The sequence below is a fragment of the Schistocerca cancellata genome, chromosome 2, assembly GCF_023864275.1.
Source record: "Schistocerca cancellata isolate TAMUIC-IGC-003103 chromosome 2, iqSchCanc2.1, whole genome shotgun sequence".
NCBI classification, from domain to species: domain Eukaryota; kingdom Metazoa; phylum Arthropoda; class Insecta; order Orthoptera; family Acrididae; genus Schistocerca; species Schistocerca cancellata.
Window position 1 is genome coordinate 702,806,122 of NC_064627.1, and position 22,691 is coordinate 702,828,812.

Below are 22,691 nucleotides of genomic sequence, written 5' to 3' on the forward strand. Positions count from 1 at the left end.
AATTTAAAAAGGGAAATGGATAGGTTAAAGTTAGATATAGTGGGAATTAGTGAAGTTCGGTGGCAGGAGGAACAAGACTTCTGGTCAGGTGACTACAGGGTTATAAACACAAAGTCAAATAGGGGTAATGCAGGAGTAGGTTTAATAATGAATAGGAAAATAGGAATGCGGGTAAGCTACTACAAACAGCATAGTGAACGCATTATTGTGGCCAAGATAGATACGAAGCCCACACCTACTACAGTAGTACAAGTTTATATGTCAACTAGCTCTGCAGATGACGAAGAAATTGAAGAAATGTACGATGAAATAAAAGAAATTATTCAGATAGTGAAGGGAGATGAATATTTAATAGTCATGGGTGACTGGAATTCGAGTGTAGGAAAAGGGAGAGAAGGAAACGTAGTAGGTGATTATGGATTGGGGGTAAGAAATGAAAGAGGAAGCCGGCTGGTAGAATTTTGCACCGAGCACAACTTAATCATAGCTAACACTTGGTTTAAGAATCATGATAGAAGGTTGTATACATGGAAGAACCTTGGAGATACTAAAAGGTATCAGATAGATTATATAATGGTAAGACAGAGATTTAGGAACCAGGTTTTAAACTGTAAGACATTTCCAGGGGCAGATGTGGACTCTGACCACAATTTATTGGTTATGACCTGTAGATTAAAACTGAAGAAACTGCAAAAAGGTGGGAATTTAAGGAGATGGGACCTGGATAAACTGAAAGAACCAGAGGTCGTAGAGAGTTTCAGGGAGAGCATAAGGGAACAATTGACAGGAATGGGGGAAAGAAATACAGTAGAAGAAGAACGGGTAGCTTTGAGGGATGAAGTAGTGAAGGCAGCAGAGGATCAAGTAGGTAAAAAGAAGAGGGCTAGTAGAAATCCTTGGGTAACAGAAGAAATATTGAATTTAATTGATGAAAGGAGAAAATATAAAAATGCAGTAAATGAAGCAGGCAAAAAGGAATACAAACGTCTCAAAAATGAGATCGACAGGAAGTGCAAAATGGCTAAGCAGGCATGGCTAAGGGACAAATGTAAGGATGTGGAGGCTTATCTCACTCGGGGTAAGATAGATACTGCCTACAGGAAAATTAAAGAGACCTATGGAGATAAGAGAACCAATTGTATGAACATCAAGAGCTCAGATGGAAACCTAGTTCTAAGCAAAGAAGGGAAAGCAGAAATGTGGAAGGAGTATATAGAGGGTCTATACAAGGGCGATGCACTTGAGGACAATATTATGGAAATGGAAGAGGATGTAGACGAAGATGAAATGGGAGATACGATACTGCGTGAAGAGTTTGACAGAGCACTGAAAGACCTGAGTCGAAACAAGGCCCCCGGAGTAGACAACATTCCATTGGAACTACTGACGGCCTTGGGAGAGCCAGTCCTGACAAAACTCTACCAGCTGGTGAGCAAGATGTATGAAACAGGCGAAATACCCTCAGACTTCAAGAAGAATATAATAATTCCAATCCCAAAGAAAGCAGGTGTGGACAGATGTGAAAATTACCGAACAATCAGTTTAATAAGCCACAGCTGCAAAATACTAACACAAATTCTTTACAGAGGAATGGAAAAACTAGTAGAAGCCGACCTCGGGGAAGATCAGTTTGGATTCCGTAGAAATACTGGAACACGTGAGGCAATACTGACCTTACGACTTATCTTAGAAGATAGATTAAGGAAAGGTAAACCTACGTTCCTAGCATTTGTAGACTTAGAGAAAGCTTTTGACAATGTTGACTGGAATACTCTCTTTCAAATTCTAAAGGTGGCAGGGGTAAAATACAGGGAGCGAAAGGCTATTTACAATTTGTATAGGAACCAGATGGCAGTTATAAGAGTCGAGGGGCATGAAAGAGAAGCAGTGGTTGGGAAGGGAGTAAGACAGGGTTGTAGCCTCTCCCCGATGCTATTCAATCTGTATATTGAGCAAGCAGTAAAGGAAACAAAAGAAAAATTCAGCGTAGGTATTAAAATCCATAGAGAAGAAATAAAAACGTTGAGGTTCGCCGATGACATTGTAATTCTGTCAGAGACAGCAAAGGACTTGGAAGAGCAGTTGAACGGAATGGATAGTGTCTTGAAGGGAGGATATAAGATGAACATCAACAAAAGCAAAACGAGGATAATGGAATGTAGTCGAATTAAGTCAGGTGATGTTGAGGGTATTAGATTAGGAAATGAGACACTTAAAGTAGTAAAGGAGTTTTGCTATTTGGGGAGCAAAATAACTGATGACGGTCGAAGTAGAGAGGATATAAAATGTAGACTGGCAATGGCAAGGAAAGCGTTTCTGATGAAGAGAAATTTGTTAACATCGAGTATAGATTTAAGTGTCAGAAAGTCATTTCTGAAAGTATTTGTATGGAGTGTAGCCATGTATGGAAGTGAAACATGGACGGTAAATAGTTTGGACAAGAAGAGAATAGAAGCTTTCGAAATGTGGTGCTGCAGAAGAATGCTGAAGATTAGATGGGTAGATCACATAACTAATGAGGAAGTATTGAATAGGATTGGGGAGAAGAGAAGTTTGTGGCACAACTTGACCAGAAGAAGAGATTGGTTGGTAGGACATGTTCTGAGGCATCAAGGGATCACCAATTTAGTATTGGAGGGCAGCGTGGAGGGTAAAAATCGTAAGGGGAGACCAGGAGATGAATACACTAAGCAGATTCAGAAAGATGTAGGTTGCAGTAGGTACTGGGAGATGAAGAAGCTTGCACAGGATAGAGTAGCATGGAGAGCTGCATCAAACCAGTCTCAGGACTGAAGACCACAACAACAACAATAACCCGTATAAATACGGACGGAGCACCTGACGTATAACAATGGCTACCTGGTAAAGCTCAAGTGCTAAGCTTACGACTAGAATCAAACTACTGTAGCTGTATCGTCATTCATTCGACCTAAATTGTGTCTCATATTAAAAAGGACCAACTTTGTTTCGATTTGGAGGCGCGGCCTAAAACTTTTCTCTCCCCTTGAATTTCGAGTCTCAAATTTCAGGTGCGGCTTAGATTCGGGAAATTTTTTTTTCCTTGACTTCGAGTCACATTTTTCAGGTGCAGCTTAGATTCAAGTGTGGCTTAGATTCGAGTAAATACGGTTCTTCTTTGATTCAGGATGTAGCCTAATTTGCCAATATCCCACCGTCAGGTCCATCATGCTTTTTTCAAATTTGGATAATAATTCATCAGTGTTAATTTGTCTGTCTCGTTCTGTCTCCATATGCTTATTCAATGTATGTGCGTCTAGCAGTAATCGCTCACCTCCTGTAACCTTTTTTCCCACTACTAAAGGGTTATTCATGATGCTAGAACTATGTTCTATTGTACCCAATCTTTTGTCAATTTCCTCCGTAACTGCTTCTTTCAAATTACCTGTATTGGATATGGCTTACAGAAAAATGGAGCGTCGTCTTCGATTTTAAACTTACACATGTAATAGCTGATATTACCTGGAAGATTGGAAAATACTACTTCATATTCCATTAGAATTTTATATAAATCTTGTTTCTGTTCACTGGTTAATTTTAGAGACTCATTTACTTGTTTTGTATGTCAGATCGATGTGATACATGCTCTACATTATCAATCTCTGGTGACAATTGCACTGTAGCAGTTAATCGTAAACATTGACACTCAGTTATTTGTTTTGCAATGTAATTATAGGTCACAAATGGTATCCAAAATCTATTGTCATCTCTACCAAAACAAAGACTATTTTCCTCAAAATTCAATACGACGTTAAATTGTAATAACCAACCTAAGCCAAATAATACATCCCTATTGATATTTTCTACTATTAAAAGTGTTTGTCGAAATGGGATATTTCCAATGTAGCAGTTCACTTGGGTTTCGTGTTTCACAACTGTACTTTTCATCCCAGTTATACCGACTATGTACACTCCAGTTACTGGTACAGTGGTAATGTTTAATCTGTAACGTTTTATAGAACTTGCTAGAAATGCGTGACACCTCCCTCCCTGAGTCTATAAATATGTTAACTTCAGGAGTCTCCATGGTTCCTGCTACTATCGGTTGTGGATTATTGGTAGTCAAACTTGGTTCCTCCAGTAACAACCATTCTTTTGTAAGTATTTTGTGCATGAAATTAATATACTTATTATGAACCAGGCCTCCTTGTGTATCTCTTCGACCTGGGCTCCGGTTCTGGATCCAGATCACACTGTGTTTTCTTCATTATTAGTAATCACTGGTTGGTTACCAAATCAGGGTACTACGTTACCACTTTGTGCTCTATTATTACTTAGCACAAATTCCTGCAAAGTTACTGGACCTAAATTCGAAGGTGGATGCTTCTTCCGATAATTATCGTTGCCATTATTTCTGTTTCACTGGTGTACTCTAGCTAAGTTGGCCTCATGTCTTTTAAAATTATTATTACTATTCCTTTAGTAATTCTGATTTTCACTTTGGTGTTGGTGGTAAGGCCTTCTATGATATACGGGGCAGAGACATGGCCAATCACAGTAGCCCCGGAAAGGAAGATGGAAGTGGCGGAAATGAGGATGCTGAGGTGGATGTGTGGTAACAAGGAAGGACAGGATTAGAAATGAATTTGTTAGAGGAGCTGTGAAAGTGGGACCCATGGGGAAAAAGATACAAGAGAGCAGACTAGATGGTACGGACACTTACAGAGAAAAGGGGAAGAGTATATCGGAAACAGAGTTGAAGATATAAAGATTGAAGGAGGGGAAGACCGAAGATGAGGTGGAAGGATAAGATATACAGGGACCTAAGGGAGAAAGGATGGAAGAAGGAAGAGGCAATGGATAGAGTACTATGAAGGAGAAGGATCCAGAAGAGCAACGCCGACCCTATGTGGCATGGGACAAGGCGACAATAAAGAAGAAAGAAGAAGTATGCTCTCATTGCAGTCTTTATTTAAGTCATCAAGTGCGTCCACAAAGGACATCAATTCTTCTACTGTTTTCTACCCACTACATAATATATCTTTCCTCACGTAAATGGGTAATCATATTATTAAAATTCTTACTAACCCCTCTTCTTCCATTGGCTTGGGTCCCACAAATCTGATATCAGTTTTTCCTGTGCACTAGCGGGCGAGTATTTTTCCTTAAATTTCTTCTGGAAGTCTCCCCAAGAAGAAAAGTTCTCAATATTTACAGTACCCCACTCTGAGGCTTCCCCTAAAAGGTACCCCACAACAAATTCAATTTTTTTAGAATGTTACCAGTTCTTTGGCAAGGCCTGGTTGAATCTTTTCAAAAGACGTGTAGGGTGTTCATCCCTGTCTGGCTTAAACTTAGGGAATTGACTCGCTAACCCTGAATTGCCCCCCCCCCCCCCCCCCCCCCCCAATTGTAGATTCGTCATCATTTCACTAGTCAATACCACATTAGGAGAAACCACCTCTTGTCTACTTTATCCTGGATAAGTTTAAATTCTTTCCACAAGTCATCTATAACCTTTCGGGTATATGAAAGTTCGGAAGAAACAATAGGCGACACGTTCCTGGATGGTCTCTCTGTGACTTTTCGATCAATAATTCCTTCAAATTGTTTCTCCAGATTACTTATATTTACTGTATCAGAGTTAGCTATTCTCTCTTGGAAACTTCTTTCTACATTTTCTACTCATGTATTAACGCCTGTAATTTGCGATTGGATTATTGGTATTAATTCACTATTATTATTGACACTCCCTTTTAAAGTATGCAGTCTCTGTTTTACAGTATCAAACTTAACATTACACACATTTTCAAATGATCCTAACCTTCCACTAAGTTCAGATTCCACATTATTATATTTATCTTCAATATCAAATTCTAACTTTTTTTATCAAATCCTGAATTTGATCATTCTGTTTCTGACTAAAGTCAGTGAACAGTTGATTTACATGGAGGTCTGAAGAGTTAGTTACTTCATTCTTTAATTGTAATTTCAAATTCTCTAGTTTATTCTTTAAATCATCAAATTCAGTCTTTAATGCCCCCATGCTTTTGCATAGACTAACAAATTCTTTGCTTTGCGATCCTACTTTGGCATTTAACAAATTTAATTCAGAATTTACAGAGCCTAGTTCTTTACTTAAAGTAGCATTTTGGGCAGTTGAAGCTGCACTCTGGGCATCTAATTTAGCATTTTGAGCTTTTTAAGTTTCATTTAACTGTAAACTCTGGCCTTCTAGTTTGGCATTTAAAGTCACACTTAGTTCCTTTCTATAAGCCGCTGACTCTGCACTTTGGGCTTTGATTTAATTTACTAATTCAGACCAGTCTGGCACTTCCTTACTAATAGCCATGGCTAGTTCTGAAGTTTCCCAAAGTCTCTGTGTATTATCCAAGTTTCCCAAAGTCTCTGTGTATTATCCATATTCCTATTAATTTTAGATCTAGTTATCGTTTAGTGTATTAACTCTTAAGTATAATAACTATACCAATAAAAGTCACTCTACTGTTTGTATCACTTCTTGCTAAGGTACTAAAGTTCTATTTTGCACTCACGCAGTGTAGAATTCTCACAACGTAGGTAAGCGGATGTGACGGCAAGTCAGCTCTGTGAACAGCAAGCCAGTGTGTCAGGCGTTGGTGTTTACGCTGGAGTCGATAGGCAGCAGTGGAGGCAGGTCAGCACCAGTGAACCACAACTGGTGCCAGAGGTTCGGAAGTTGGTTCCGCATCAGTGTTGCCACAATGTGTGTGAGAGCTGTATACTCCCCCACTGGATCTTCTTAGTTAAAATTATTCTCGCTCGTATCTCTTCGTAGTCTAATACGCAGACGTCTTCTTTCCATTCTTTTCATGTTTTTACTTCCTTATGTGTTCCCTTTTCTGGCATCCAGAATTTTTCCATTTGATTTCTGGATTTAATCCAATTACACGAAACAGTTCTCTTGCCGTGTTATATCTGGTTGCTGTGGCAACACATCATATCTTCTTCTTCAACTTCTTCTCAAAATTCCCATTTTCCGAGTCCTTTTCACTGGTCGCCACACTCTAACGCTTTTTGACAATAGAATGTGTGGAGTAAATATACAAAATTTATGTTTTCAGCAATTAATGATGTATTGGATTATGCAGAATAACATTCTTGCATTTCACATGTAAATATTTCAGTCTTGTAGTATTTCACTTGTATTTCGAGCTTTAGAAATGCATTAAATTAACATTCATAAGCGAGTTGGTTTAAGAACCACTCGTAATTTATGTGAACATGTCTTGCTTCTAGCAAGTTCAACACATGAATTACTTGGAAGTCTAACCTCATTTCTTCATTTGTCCTTAACAATCATCACAGTCACTAAAAGCACAGAATAATACATAAACACTCCTTGTTCTTCTCTACACATACACTGAAACACTATGGATCATACAGCAGGTACTTGTAGGCCGCCGTGTCCACAATTTGGTCGTGACTGTTTTTAGACATGCACACACAAACATGCAATGCGCAGTAGGTCGGATTCGTCTCTCTCATACTTCTGTTTAAATACTGTGTGTTCAAGATGGGGGAAAACCAAGTGGTTGTAGAATTTATGCAGAAATTGTCGAAGCTCTACAACCTACGGGTAACCTTACTTGTGTGTTAGGTACCATGTTGTATTTTCCATTTATGTATCTAATTGACAACCTTAATTCTTGCAAATAGACAGCCCATCTTGTGAGTCTACTGTGTAAAAGTCTGTTTTTAATAAGAATGTTAATGTGCTGTGATCAGTGTGTGTCACTGTTTCAATGCCCACACATCAAAAACAGTTTGCATTACCTTGGTTCTGAGAGTTCCAGAACCTGTAGCAGAAAATTGGAGTAGAGATCAACATAAACATTATTTCCGCCATTTTTATTGCTCATGAAAACCACACATTGCATATTGTAACACCATACAGTAAGACTTTCAGAGGTGGTGGTCCAAATTGCTGTACACACTGGTACCTCTAATACCCAGCAGCACATCCTCTTGCATTGAGGCATGTCTGTATTTGTCGTGGCATACTATCCACAAGTTCATCAAGGCGCTGTTGGTCCAGATTGCCCACTCCTCATTGGCGATCTAGTGTCGATCCCTCAGAGTGGTTGGTGGGTCACGTTGTCCATAAACAGCCCTTTTCAATTTATCCCAGGCATGTTTGATAGAGTTCATGTCTGGAGAACATGGTGGCCACTGTAGTCGAGCGATGTTGTTATTCTGAAGGAAGTCATTCACAAGATGTGTACAATGGGGGCGTGAATTGTCATTCATGAAGACGAATGCCTCACCAACATGTTGCCGATATGGCTGCGCTATCGGTTGGAGGATGACATTCACATATTGGACAGCTGTTATGGTGCCTTCCATGCACTCGCAGTGTATGTCAGCCCTACATAATGCCACCCCAAAACAGCAGGGAACCTCCACCTTGCTGCACTCATGGACAGTGTGTGTAAGGCGTTCAGCCTGATCGGGTTGTCTCCAAACATATTTCTGAGAATTGTCTGGTTTGAGGCATATGCAACTCTCATCAGTGAAGAGAACGTGATGGCAATCCTGAGTGGTCCATTTGGCATGTTGTTGGGCCCCATCTGTACCGCGCTGCATGGTGTCATGGTTGCAAAGATGAACCTCGCCATGGACGTCGGGCATGAAGTTGGGCATCATGCAGCCTGTTGTGCACAGTTTGAATCATAATACGACATCCTGTAGCTGCATGAAAAGCATTATTCAACATTGTAGTGTTGCTGTCAGGGTTCCTCCGAGCCATAATCCATAGTTAGTGGTCATCCACTTCAGTAGTAGCCCTTGAGCAGCTTGAGCGAAGCATGTCATCGACATTTCCTGTCTCTCTGTATCTGCTCCATGTCTGAACAACATCGCTTTCGTTCACTCTGAGATGTCTGGACACTTCCCTTGTTGAGAGCCCTTCCTGGCATAAAGTAACAATGTGGACATGATCGAACCGCGGTATTGACCGTCTAGACATGGTTAAACTACAGACACCACAAGCCATGTACCTCCTTCGTGATGGAATGACTGGAACTGATCAGCTGTCAACCCCCCACCCCCGGTCTAATAGGCATGCATGGTTGTTTACAGCTGGGAGCAGGTTTAGTGACACTATGCATAATGTCTCCTTTTCTGTTATACTGTAATGTGCTCATAGTGCATTTGTATTCTGCTTGCAAGCTCCATAAGAAAGTGTTGTACAGTATCCTGCATAGGTCATTGCGGAAATATTTGACATCCTAGACCATAGTTTCCAACATCCTTTGCTACGTGAAATGGTAGGTTGCAATCTTAATGAAATATTAGTGGTATCAGAACTAAATGTTCCTTTGTTTTGATGAATCTCTACATACAAAGTGTATTCTAGTTCCATGGTGCTTCTAGTTTTAATAGTTTCACTGCATTTGGTGCTTTTAGCACTGCTTCTGGAACGAATTTTCTATAGAAACTTACCATTTCTAGGTAGAAATTTAATTACCTTTTATTTGTTGGCTCAAAACAAAGTTTAATAGCATCAAATGTATGTAGATCAAGTCTAATTCCTGTTATATTCTCAAAGTGTCCCAAAAATTTTACATCATTTCTGCCAAATTGTGACTTCGATGGCTCAACTGTAATGCCCTGTGAAATTAATCTATTAAAAAACCCACCCAAAGTTTGAACATGTTCACTGCATGATGTAGATACATCTACTCATCAACGTAAATTAAAACTCTAACTCAGCTCATTGTGTATGGTTCTGTCTGATGCTTGCATAAACACTAATACTGCAACGTTTAGTCGAAAGGTATTACCTGAAATTGATGTGACCTGTCCTAGAATAGAAAAGCTGTGTACTTTCAACAGTTCTTATGTAGAACTATTTACCAGTACCCCTGTATAAGATCCATTGTCGTAATGTATTTTGCTGTGCAAATTTCATTAACATTTCTATTATAGCTGGTCTATGTCTTTAAAGTTCAATTATTTTATTAACAGTTCTCAGCTGTAGTACTAGCTCTGCATTCTGTTGTTATAACAACTATCAGAGGGTTCAATGGTATATCACTTAATCATTCTGTCACTTTCTTCTTGTACTAACATCTTCGTAGACACTGGTGTAGTGTATGATCTCCTACAGAATGGATCAAGTGGCTTAATCTTTAGAATTAAAACAAAGTAATTAATTATTCCTGGTTTCATTGAAAAAAAATCTCTGTGATAATCTAATAATATACAATATCCTGCTTTTCTTTTGTGTAAAGGTTATTTGATTTACTAATGTTATTAACTACATCATGTAAAGTAACTCTTTGTTAATTTGCTGTATATGGAAATTTCACTGTAGCATTTTGAAAACCCAATGTAAACTTCCGTTCTGTAAACCAGTCTATTCCTAGCATTATAGGTACATTTCAACCTTCAATGATGAACTTTGGGTATTGAAATGAATATCCATTTCATGAAAATGTAATTAATATTTCTTCATGTACTGGTTTACTTGAGACTTATCCCTGTGATCTTGATTCTGGTTATCACAAATCTAAGAAACATGTGTAATATGTTGGTTTGTTCTAGAAAATTGTGATCTGTTACGGAAATATCGCTACCTGAATGTAGGATTATCCCTGTTGATGTGAGTCCTGTAACACCCTTCAGTTTTGGTTGGATATATTCTTTGATAGGTTGTGTGTTTCCCTGTAATGGTACCTATTATAAATTTATTAAATTATTGTATCTAATTAAATTAGAAATATTGGTGCGAATTGTTCTATTTTGAAGTTATTTAATTATTCCCTTTCCCCCATCTATGTTCCATTCTATTATTCTCTTGACTGGTGTCATCTGTTGTAAAGGAGATGCATTGTGACTTGTTGGTTACTGTTGTGGTGTCACCGCCAGACACCACACTTGCTAGGTGGTAGCTTAAATCGGCCGCGGTCCATTAGTACATGTTGGACCCGCGTGTCGCCACTGTCAGTACTTGCAGACCTAGCGCCACCACATGGCAGGTCTAGAAAGACGGACTAGCACTCGGCCCAGTTGTATGGACGACATTGCTAGTGACTAGACGTACGAAGCCTTCCTCTCATTTGCCGAGAGATAGTTAGAATAGCCTTCAGCTAAGTCCGTAGCTACGACCTAGCAAGGCGCAGTTAACCATATCTGGAGAGAGTCTTACTTGTATTCACCATAAACGATGTATACCAAAAGGATGGATTAAAGATAAGTAAACCGACATTACGTTCTTTTCTTATTAGCTTTCATGGAGCTTCCTGTTTCAGACTTCACGCCCGTCTGCATTAGTTAGCGTGCCTTTCGGCTACCTCCGAGTGGCGTGGCTGTCTTGCTACGCTAGAACAACTGTTATTACTGTCACTATTTGGTTGTTGCCTTTCAGATTGTCTCTCACTGGTGTCTGTTTGTTCCAAACATTTTAATAAATTATTAACTGTACCTCAATCTCTTCCTAATCAGTTGTCTCTTACCCTTACTATTTTAAGATTTGGAACATGAAAGTTGTACATGGAACTTCTTCTGTGCATCATTGATCCAATATTTCTTTTATTTCAAAGTGGTTTCCAAATTTTTATAAGATTTAAAATCTTCTAATTGTAATATTCCCCATTGCACTGCATCTCCAGTCATTTGGCTTATCACAAAACTTATTTTCTTGTAATCTGAACATTCTTTTAGGCAATAGACCTCTAAAAGATTTCAGTTATAAAACATGATTATATCTCATAATGGTGTAAATTTTGGAAATTTATTATTCAGTCCTTTACTTAATACAGCAGTGAAATCATTGCAGCTGTTATTTACGATCACACTTTTTGTTAATGAATTTTCAGCATCTCTCCATATTTCCCATTTTCCATCCTTTGGATTTGAATTAGTATTATTGTGTGATACCTCTTTTGCATTGTTTATGTAATTGTCATTGCCAGTAGTTGTTGATCAATCTTATTTGAGGGTAACTGATGATATGGGGTCCTTAAGTTTACTGTAAATTTCTTTATTTCATAGTTTCCATTTTATTTCGGGTATCTGCAGTTTAGATTCCATTTTATTAATGATTACTAAAAGTCCACCTATATTCTTATTTGTAAAATGTCTTTAGTTCCTAATAAGTCCTTACATTTAGAGTCATCTTGCATCCTCAGACTGTTGGCTGCCATTGTGTAGTTTTTCCAGTGCAGCTGTCCATAGTGATGCACTGTACTCCACACCTGGAAATGGTCGATCTACGTTGCTATGTTCTTAACACTGGATGCAGTAGGCGAACTTGTTGTCTCCCTGATTTGTTCATGGATGATAAGTTTGTGCACACCGTTATGAGCGTAGCACAATATTTTCCTAATCCTTATTGGTAAATGAGTTTAAATTTATTTTTGTGGCACACAGAATACCAACTAGTGTTGAAGTATTGCTTATCTGGTAAGTTTGTGTTGTGAACCACATATCAACTTCTGTTTGTTTGTATGTATCTCTCATTGCTTAGCAAACTCTTGTTCAATGCATTGCTGAGCTTCTTTCTCCCCCCACCCAGTGCACAACCCCCCCCCCCCCCTCTGGTCAGATGTAATCTTCTAAAGAATCTTCTTAATCAGTCATAACTTATCAGCAATTACAATTTTTTTTAATGTCACTGTCGTAATGTTCTAATAATGGTGACAAAATTTTTAGTTTTAAACACACTTTTGGTACTGTATTTCTGCTTCACTGCTTGCAATTACATGGTGTGAACTTTGTCTTCTTATTGATTCTTCCATATTTATTCTTGGAACTTTGTGTTGTATCTTGTGGCTCTTATTGTTAATGTGATCCTAATCCCAACACCAGTTTGGACCTCATTACTTGTAACAGTATTCTTCACTAAGTGGTTGCTAAGTGTGAGAGTCCTTGGCTGTAAAACACCTCTGCATTCAGTAAAAGTTGAAGGACTCCTGACAAATACTACTTAGGCATTCATAAGTTAGCAAATCTACTAGGGGAATAGTCAAACCACTTGAATACAGATGCAGAATTTAATCTTCTGTTATGACTTGCACTGAGTCTAACACTTACGTGATCAAATGAACATCATTAGCAAAACATAATGTAGTTGACATTATTGTCTGTCGGATGTTCGGGTCATTGATAGTCCTTGAAGCAGTACTTGTGATGATATCAGGTGCAGTTCAACTGTACTCAGCACCACACAAAGCCCAAAGGAATATCTCAGGCAGATAAACAGAACAACAACAGAAAGTAATCTAAAGTAACATTGATTTTAGATCAAATAAAATTCTCAGAAGGATGATATTATCTCACTTCCCAGTAATGTGAAATTCACCATGCCTGTTCATTTATATTATATTACAGTGTGAGGGTTTCTGATCAGTCCTCTAATTTTAATCAGTATTATTACTGATAAAGTCATGGAAAATCATGAACCCTCCATCAGACTTTTAATGGTTTATTATTGAAAAATCTATTCTGACTACACCCGTTCAAAATTAGGAAAAAATAGTAAGTATTAACATTAACATCTTTCCCTCAATGATATTAAATCATTAGCAGTAATGAAAACTACTTATGTTAACTATTATCAATAATATTTCTGTCAAGCATAAATTACTTTCTTTTGTTTGGTAAAAATTATTAATGCCTCACAGAGAGCTACAAGCCAAGTTAGTGATATATGGGGTGTTTCAAAAAGAATGACTTGATTTCTAAACTCTATATTTATTGATAAAAACATAATACAAATATGGAATAAAGTACAAAATACTCACAAAATCTCAAAAATTTAGCTATGCTATTCTGGACAGTGGCTAAATTCCTCATAAACTTTACACAGTGTATCTGCTTTTACAGATGCTACAGTGCCTGTTACTCTGTTCTTCACTTCTAATATGTCACAAGGTAAAAAGGAGATGAACAGAACTGCAGGGGGTCATGTGTGGTGATCTTAAGAGGCCAAGAATGCAGGGCAGTGTCTCGGGTCCCATATGCTGTATCCACTGATGAGGCAGAGTGTCATTGAGAAACTGATGTACATTGTTGTGCCAGTGTGAAGGAGCTCCATCCTGTTGGAAAACGAAGTAGTCAGAGTCCTCCTGAAGTTATGGAATAAGCCAGTTCTACAGCATTTGAAGATAGTTCATTCCAGTTACTGTTTTTCTTCAAAGAGGAAGGGTCTATAAATTTTTTGCAGTCCCCATATATACATTTTATGTTGGTTTACGTTACCGCTAACATGAAATGTTGCTTCATCACTGAAAATTAATCGTGTAAAAATGTATCATCTTCCATGTTCTCTAGCAGAGCATTGCTGAAGACAACCCATTTCCTTTTTATCACCAACCCAAAGAGCTTGCGCTACTTGTAGTCTGTATGGTTTATAGACCAAAAGATGCCTTAACACTTGCCAGACAGTTGTATGAGTGATCACCAGTTCTCTGCATGCGCAGCGAGTTGCTTTTCATGGACTCCACTCAACCGTTGGGTGAATTTTTTCCACTATGTCATCAGAAGTGCAGTGTCAACCTGCACAAGCATCCTGTCTCTTCAAATTGGCGGTAACCAGTGATGAACATTTTTGGGTACAGGCAGATCAGTGCCAAAATGCCTACAAAAAGCATGCAAGGCCAAAATCACTGACTCACTCTTTGCAAAGTGCAGTACACAAAACACTTTCCGTTAATGAGATGCCATCTTACTACTGACTGACTGCAAACTGAGAGGATGGATTGATTGACATCTAACGGTGATTTTCTGAAACCTGCGCCACGCTAATTCAAACAACACACATTTCCTTGCTGGCACATCCCATGTTTAGTAATTATTGCTGTCCAAAATCAGGTCATTCTTTTAAAAACACCCTGTATTTTACTTCCCACACTGGCCATTTTTAATGAAAAAAATCTGATTTCTTTTTACTTTGTATCCCTTGCAAAATGCAGTTAGGTAATATTTATAACCTTATCAGAATATATCTTCAAATTTAAAGTAACTTTCTTATATGTATTTTTCTTTCTTTTTTAAACTAGATGGCCATACTGGAATGGAGAACTCTTTGCTTTATATTTAATGCAATCACAGTTATCTAGAGCATGTTAGAATCTTCGCTTTTGTTTTAAAATAATCTTTCAAACTGTTATTTTTGATATATCTTGAGTAGTGGAGTTGATAAAAGTCAATTTATTTTAATTGTATGTCAGAAAGCAAAACTTTATTGTTTTTCTTTTATTTTAATATGTTGCAAGTGCGTGAGTGCGAAAAAATTCTCTTAGTCCGGACTAATGAAGTCTCTCTCTCTCTCTCTCTCTCTCTCTCTCTCTCTCTGTGTGTGTGTGTGTGTGTGTGTGTGTGTGTGTGTGTGTGTGTGTGTGTGTAATAAAAAAGAAAAAAACAAATGTGCCACCATCGCTATGGTCTATACAGTTAAACAATTTAAACAAAGTCTTCCTCTGTAGGTGTTGGCAATATGCGAGCCACTATAAATCCCAAAGGTCACAAGATACTGGTAAATCAGAAGTAAAAGTTTTGCTGTACAAATGCCTTCAGTAATGGTTCCTTAAAATGGAATTGTCTCTCTTTTACTATTTTAAGGCAGAACTTGTCAAACTCACAGGTGAATTTTTACTGAAGTACAAAATAAGTGTCCGCTATCCTGTGCTAGGGTATGTCACCTTAACCCTCATGCAGGGTCTTGCCCATGTATAAAGTCCACCATACACAAATAAATTTGTTTTGCACTGTTGTATTGTTTGATTCCCAATTGTGAACCCATAGCTATTCCTTCATTATAGCTTCAGCTAATACAGTGATAAATTGTGTTGTCATACTTCTAAGTGAGCAGAAATATAAAATGAAAGCAATCTGGGTGAGAAAAGATTTATGATCTCTGCAAGAAAATGACCCAAACTATCAGCTAGCAGCACAATCTCATAGTGAGGCAGTTGTCTACAAGATAATTAGTAATCAAATAAGTGGTTGGCTGGCATGTAATGCAACTGCGCTGCTGTGAGTGGGTTATTAATGTGGGATAACACCTGTCCATGGCAACAAAGTGATATAATGAAGTTTATTTCATTATTGTTTAATCAAACAGTGCATTAGCTAATATTGTATAAGTTTATTTTGTCATTGTTTACTTCAGCTGAGATTAAGAAGTGATTCTGCTCATACATGTTTACCTTGGTAACACAAAGATAACTATTCTTTACGTGTGTACAAAGTACACCATGTCCCCCCGCTCATGTTACGAAAAACTGCACACCTGTTCGAGGATTAAATACGATGCTTTTGAGACATTACCTCACACAGGGCCAAAATTCCACCCATGCACAACCACAAAATAGCAACAACTCCATTACTGTAGAGTGTGCTATGAGAACCTCTAGCAATACTCCACAGAAGTTTGCTATCGGAACCTCTAGCAATACTCCACAGAATATGGATACCAGTTCGCTATCACAAATCAGCAACTCACAATTGCTGTCATTAACACTTGTTCCTTACAGCCCATAAACAAACTATTGTAACAATAAACAGTTGCTCATGCCCAATCAACATTAACTGGATACAGAAGATCTCCCTAAAGGGAGATCTTCTGTATCTTCTTACAAGCCAAAAACATAGCATGTGAGAGGTACACAGAAGATGTCCAAATAAATGTAATGCAACGTGCAAAATTATTAGGCAAGATAATCTTTCCCACGAGGTATATAAAACTCTCTTTGATCCAGGAGAACTGAATGACTACTTTGTCACATTAGTCGTAGAACTTGGAAACCGAATTAAGACCATAGACACATCTGCAAGGGATCTGCTTGGTTCCAGCTGTCTGAATGGTGTGTCTTTCATTGGGATATGATCACACCAAATGAGATCACTAAAACAGTTCCTAAATTCCAAAAGTATGGACTGCTATTGGATATCTAATTATATTATTAAATGACCATTTCACTTGGTAAATAGACCACTAAGTTCTATTTCTAATAAATGTTTAGAATATGAAGTTTTTCTGGAATCACTCAAATTTCAAAAGTTATTCACGTATTCAAAAAAGTGATGAAAAACTACCCCAAAGCTACTGACCAGCCATTTTTGTGACAATACTCTCAAAAATATTTGATTCACTCATGTAAATTCAATTAAGTAACTATTCTGTACAGCTTGACTTATTTGCAACAATCGATATGGGTTTCAGCCAGGTAAAAAATAGCACTGCAGCTATTCTGGAAATTGTTGATCAAACTTAAGAATCACTTGCTTTATGAGATCTGAGCAAAGCATTTGACTGTATTCCTTTTAAAATATTACTAACAAAATTGGAGTGTTACGGTGTACAAAAATCTACATACCAGTAGAATACTTATTCATCTTTAAAGATGTTTACATGCAATTTTTGTTAGCATATATATATATATTTTGTGTTTATTTGTGTGTCTATCGACCTGCCAGCGCTTTTGTTGGGTAAGTCTCATCATCTTTCTTTTTAAATATATTTTTCCCATGTGGAATGTTTCCCTCTATTATATTCATATATATATATATATATATATATATATATATTTAAAAACAAAGATGATGTGACTTACCAAATGAAAGTGCTGGCAGGTCGACAGACACACAAACAAACACAAACATACACACAAAATCCAAGCTTTCGCAACCAACGGTTGCCTCGTCAGGAAAGAGGGAAGGAGAAGGAAAGACAAAAGGATATGGGTTTTAAGGGAGAGGGTAAGGAGTCATTCCAATCCCGGGAGCGGAAAGACTTACCTTAGGGGGAAAAAAGGACAGGTATACACTCGCACACACACACATATCCATCCACACATACACAGACACAAGCAGACACTTGTAATATATATATATATATAAATTTTATATGCTAACAAAAATTGCATGTAAACATCTTTAAAGATGAATAAGTATTCTACTGGTATGTAGATTTTTGTACACCGTAACACTCCAATTTTGTTAGTAATATTTTAAAAGGAATACAGTCAAATGTTTTGCTCAGATCTCATAATGCAAGTGATTCTTAAGTTTGATCAACAATTTCCAGAATAGCTGCAGTGCTATTTTTTACCTGGCTGAAACCCATATCGATTGTTGCAAATAAGTCAAGCTGTACAGAATAGTTACTTAATTGAATTTACATGAGTGAATCAAATATTTTTGAGAGTATTGTCACAAAAATGGCTGGTCAGTAGCTTTGGGGTAGTTTTTCATCACTTTTTTGAATACGTGAATAACTTTTGAAATTTGAGTGATTCCAGAAAAACTTCATATTCTAAACATTTATTAGAAATAGAACTTAGTGGTCTATTTACCAAGTGAAATGGTCATTTAATAATATAATTAGATATCCAATAGCAGTCCATACTTTTGGAATTTAGGAACTGTTTTAGTGATCTCATTTGGTGTGATCATATCCCAATGAAAGACACACCATTCAGACAGCTGGAACCAAGCAGATCCCTTGCAGATGTGTCTATGGTCTTAATTCGGTTTCCAAGTTCTACGACTAATGTGACAAAGTAGTCATTCAGTTCTCCTGGATCAAAGAGAGTTTTATATACCTCGTGGGAAAGATTATCTTGCCTAATAATTTTGCACGTTGCATTACATTTATTTGGACATCTTCTGTGTACCTCTCACATGCTATGTTTTTGGCTTGTAAGAATTTACTGCTAAGGTAAGCACTGCTCAGTCCCTTGATTATCCTAACTTTTTATATTAGTTACAGTGAACATGTTTTCCCTTATTTTTGTCAATTATTTTTTATTTTTAGGTTTACCCGAGGAGCTAACCTTTATTTATTGGAAAGAAGAATACCATAAATATCTACATTTTAAAAAGTAAAGCATTTTTAACACAAGCTTTTCCTGTTTACCACTCATATACAGTGCCAATTTGTGTTCTTTAACTTGTCACCTAAATAAAATAATGCATTCTGATCTTTTCCCCATGCCACCCTGAATTCATTATAGTAAATTGATTGGTTATGATAAAGTGTTAAAAGCAGTTGATTATGCCTGCAAATTCCTCCATCAGCTAGTCTAGCCACATATTCATCTCTGTAAATCAATTATAATATTATCTAAACATCCATCATTGCATGTTGGACACTTATTTGAGCAATGCAAATTTAACGATATTAAAATATTTAAAAAAGACTCTGGAATATTATTTCTATGAGTCTCCCATTTCAGTGTCAACATACCCACAGTTAGCAACAACTGTGTGTCTTAAACTTACAATAATGTACAGAAAGTTCTGCTTGAACATTAAGAATTATTTAAAAATAAAGGAGATGACTCACCGAAAGGCAGAGGCACTGAGTCATGGATAGGCACGCAAATGAAAGCTACAGAGCTTGGCTATCTTTCAGAATGCACTTCCTTTTTCTGGTTGTAGGAAAAATACACACACACACACACACACAATGTCCCACCTGCCGCCCCCCCCCCCCCCCCCCCCCACATTGTGCTCAGTCAACTACCAGCTCTTTACTGGGCCACGGTGAGTGTTCAGGGGTGAGGAGGGGGTATGAGGTGAGGTGAGGTGAGGTGGGGTGGGGTAGATGGAGGGATGGAGTGAGGCAGGAGACAGGGAGGGGTAGAGGGTAGGGGGAAGTGATTCATGGGAGAGTGGGGAGCCATCTGTGGGCTAACTAGGGGTGCAAGTGGAGGGGGCAGGTGGCAGACAGCTGGGCATGCGATTTCACAGAGTAGGTAGGAAGGTTACAGGAGCTAAGGATGTTCTGTAAGGATAGTTTCCATCTGCGCAGCTCAGAAAAGCTAGTGGTGGTGGGGAGGATCCAGATGGCATGGGTTTTGAAACAGCCAATGAAATCTTGCATGTTGCACTCTGCTACATGTTGTTTCACTGGTGGTCCATCTTGTTTTTGAGAATACTTTGGCGGTGACCGTGCATTCTAGATGATAGCTGGTTCGTTGTCATACCAATGCAGGATGCTGTGCAGTGGTTGTAGTGGAGCTGGTATATAACATGCCTGCTTTCACAGGTGGCCCAGTCTCTGATGGGGTAGGCTAAGCCTGTGACGGGATTGGAGTGGCACAGGGATGGACTAGATGTTGTGGAGATTGGGTGGGTGTCAGAACATTACTTTGGGGTGATTGGAAGTATCTTGGGTGGGATGTCCCTAGTTTCTGGGCATGATGATGGATAATCAAAGCCCTGGCAAAGAATGTGTTTCAGTTATTCGAGTCTGGAATTGTATTGGGTGACAAGGAGGGTGCTTCTTTGTGGTTGGTTCTTGGGATGGATGTGAGAATCAGGTGTGTGTGAGGATATGGCATGGAAAATCTGTTTGTGAATTAGGTCTGGAGGGTATTGCTTGTCTGCGAAGGCCTTTGTGGGACATTCAGTATACTGGTCAAGGGAGTTCTCATCACTGCAGATGCGTCTACCAGGGGTGGCCACATTATATGGGATGGATTTCTTAGTGTGGAAGATATGGCAGCTGTCAAAGTCCAGGTACTGTTGGTGATTGGTGGGTTTGATGTGGATTGAGGTATGGATGGAACCATCTGAGAGGAGGAGATTGACATCTAGGAAGGAGGCGTGATGGTTGGAGGAGGACCAGGTGAAGTGAATAGGAGAGAAAGTGTTGAGGTTGTAGAGGAATGAGGATAAGGTGTCGTGGCTTTGGGTCCAGATTATATAAAGATATCATCAATAAACCTGAACCAGACTAGGGATTTGTGGTTTTGGGAAGCTAGGAATCTTTCCTCTAGGTGGCCCATGAAGAAGTTGGTGTTGGAGGCTGCCATGTGGGTGCCCATGCTTGTGCTATTAATTTGTTTGTACACCTTCCCTTCAAAGGTGAAGCATTTATGGATTGGGATGTAGTTGGTTATGTGTATGAGGAGTGAGGTGGTGGGTTTGGAATCTGCAGGGCATTGGGAGACCTGTGCCATGTGGATCTTCCTCACCACCACCAACTTTTCTGATCTGCAGAGATGGGAGCTATCCTTACAGCACATTCTCTGCTTCTGTAACCTCCTTGGCCTAAACGTAAGGTAACTCACTGCCCCCCCCCCCCCACCCCCACACACACAATAATGTGTGTGTGTGTGTGTGTGTTTTGTACAGCTAGAAAAAGGAAGTGCATTCCGAAAGCAAGCCAAGCTCTTTTGTCTGCCTACCTGTGATGCAGCACTTCTGCCTTTTAGTGAGTCGTCTCCTTTATTTGTAAGTAGTGTCTTGTTTGAAACTGAAATAGTTACTCAACCAGCAATTCAGATTTATCAAAAAGTGCATTTGAAATTTGGGCCTGGTTTTACAGTTTTATTAATATTACGTATGCATATACTTTGCTTGGCTGTTCCCCTCATTTGGCTGTTAGCAAAAATGTCAATTCTATATGATGTGTCGCTGCAACTGTTGTTTTGATTGGCACTTATGGTAGCTGCTTCATTAAATTCAGTGACTGTGTGTTTAATTTTTTTTCCATATGTGCTGCTTCTATGCAGTTTGTGCTTTGCCTCATTACAATAAAAGTCATTGCTTTTGTTCAAGACGGATCTCTCTTCTTGGATGAACCGACCACTCCACCTTGCGCTTCAGCAGGAGGCTGTGAAAAATGGAGTGTTCTTACTTTTACTTCATGATAAACACAAGGTTCTAGGTGATGAAACTTTCAAACATGGATGTAATATTTATCTCAGCATTGGACATAAGATGAAGAAAAGTGAAATTGCTGCTTATCTGGTAAGATGCTCTTTTCCCTCTTTACTTGTCTGTGCTTGTGATGGACTGTACCTCTTTATGACATTGCCATATTTTTCTTCAACAGCATGTGCCCAGGAGAAAGACCAATCATTCACTATAGTTCAAGGGGTGTATTATCATTAATAGTGCTTAGAACCAACTTTTAGAAAATAGTGACTTTTAATAAATACCAATTTTAAGATTTTTCAAATTTGTTAAACATTTGAATTAGTTTCCAGAGGCATTAAATTCAAAAAACTGTAGTAAAACTATTGGGATCATGATGGAAGTAGAGCATAGAGCGTGTGATACAGTCATTTTTTCATTGCTGATGCAGGAAATTAACCAAGTATTCCATATGTGATAAAAATACGACATGACAGTATTGTGAAAAGGATAGTTGCTAGGCGTAACAGAAAGACAGAAAGACTGTTAGAAGGTAAACTTTCGGCTGAAAAGGCCTTCATTGGAAGAAGACAACATACACATACACAATGCACTCATGCAAATGCAACACACACACGTACACACACACGCACACCCATGATCACAATCTTTGGCTGCTGAGGCCAGACTGTGAGCAGCAGCGCATGGTGGAAGAAGTAACGGGCGATGGGGGGTTAAGGTGTAGGCTGGGGATGGGGTGGAGAAGGGGAGAGATAGCAGGGTAGGAGTCGGGGATGGTAAAGTGCTGCTTGTGGGAGCATATTGGAATGAGGTGGAGAGCGGATAGGGCAGTTAGGTGCAGTCGGGAGGTTAGACAGATTGGGGGGGGGGGGGATAAGTAATAAGTAGAAAGACTGTGGGTGTGTAGGTGGAATGGCAAGCTGTTTTGTGATGGAATGGGAACAGGTAGGGGGTTGAGGCCAGGAGGGTTACAAGAATGTAGGATATATTGTGGAGAGAGTTTCCACCTGTGCAATTCTGAAAAGCTGGTGTTGGTGGGAAGGATCCAGATGGCACAGGCTGTGAAGCTGTCATTGAAA

At 38.7% G+C, this 22,691-nt stretch overlaps 1 protein-coding gene across 1 annotated transcript in view; it reads left to right on the forward strand.

Annotated features, from left to right (window-relative positions):
* Positions 1 to 22,691, forward strand: part of LOC126162487 (piRNA biogenesis protein EXD1-like) — a 191,418-nt gene that overhangs the window by 158,160 nt on the left and 10,567 nt on the right. Inside the window, exon 7 of the mRNA XM_049919030.1 lies at positions 21,514 to 21,705. Coding sequence (XP_049774987.1) covers positions 21,514 to 21,705 — 192 coding nt within the window. The remainder of the gene's footprint in view (positions 1 to 21,513; positions 21,706 to 22,691) is intronic.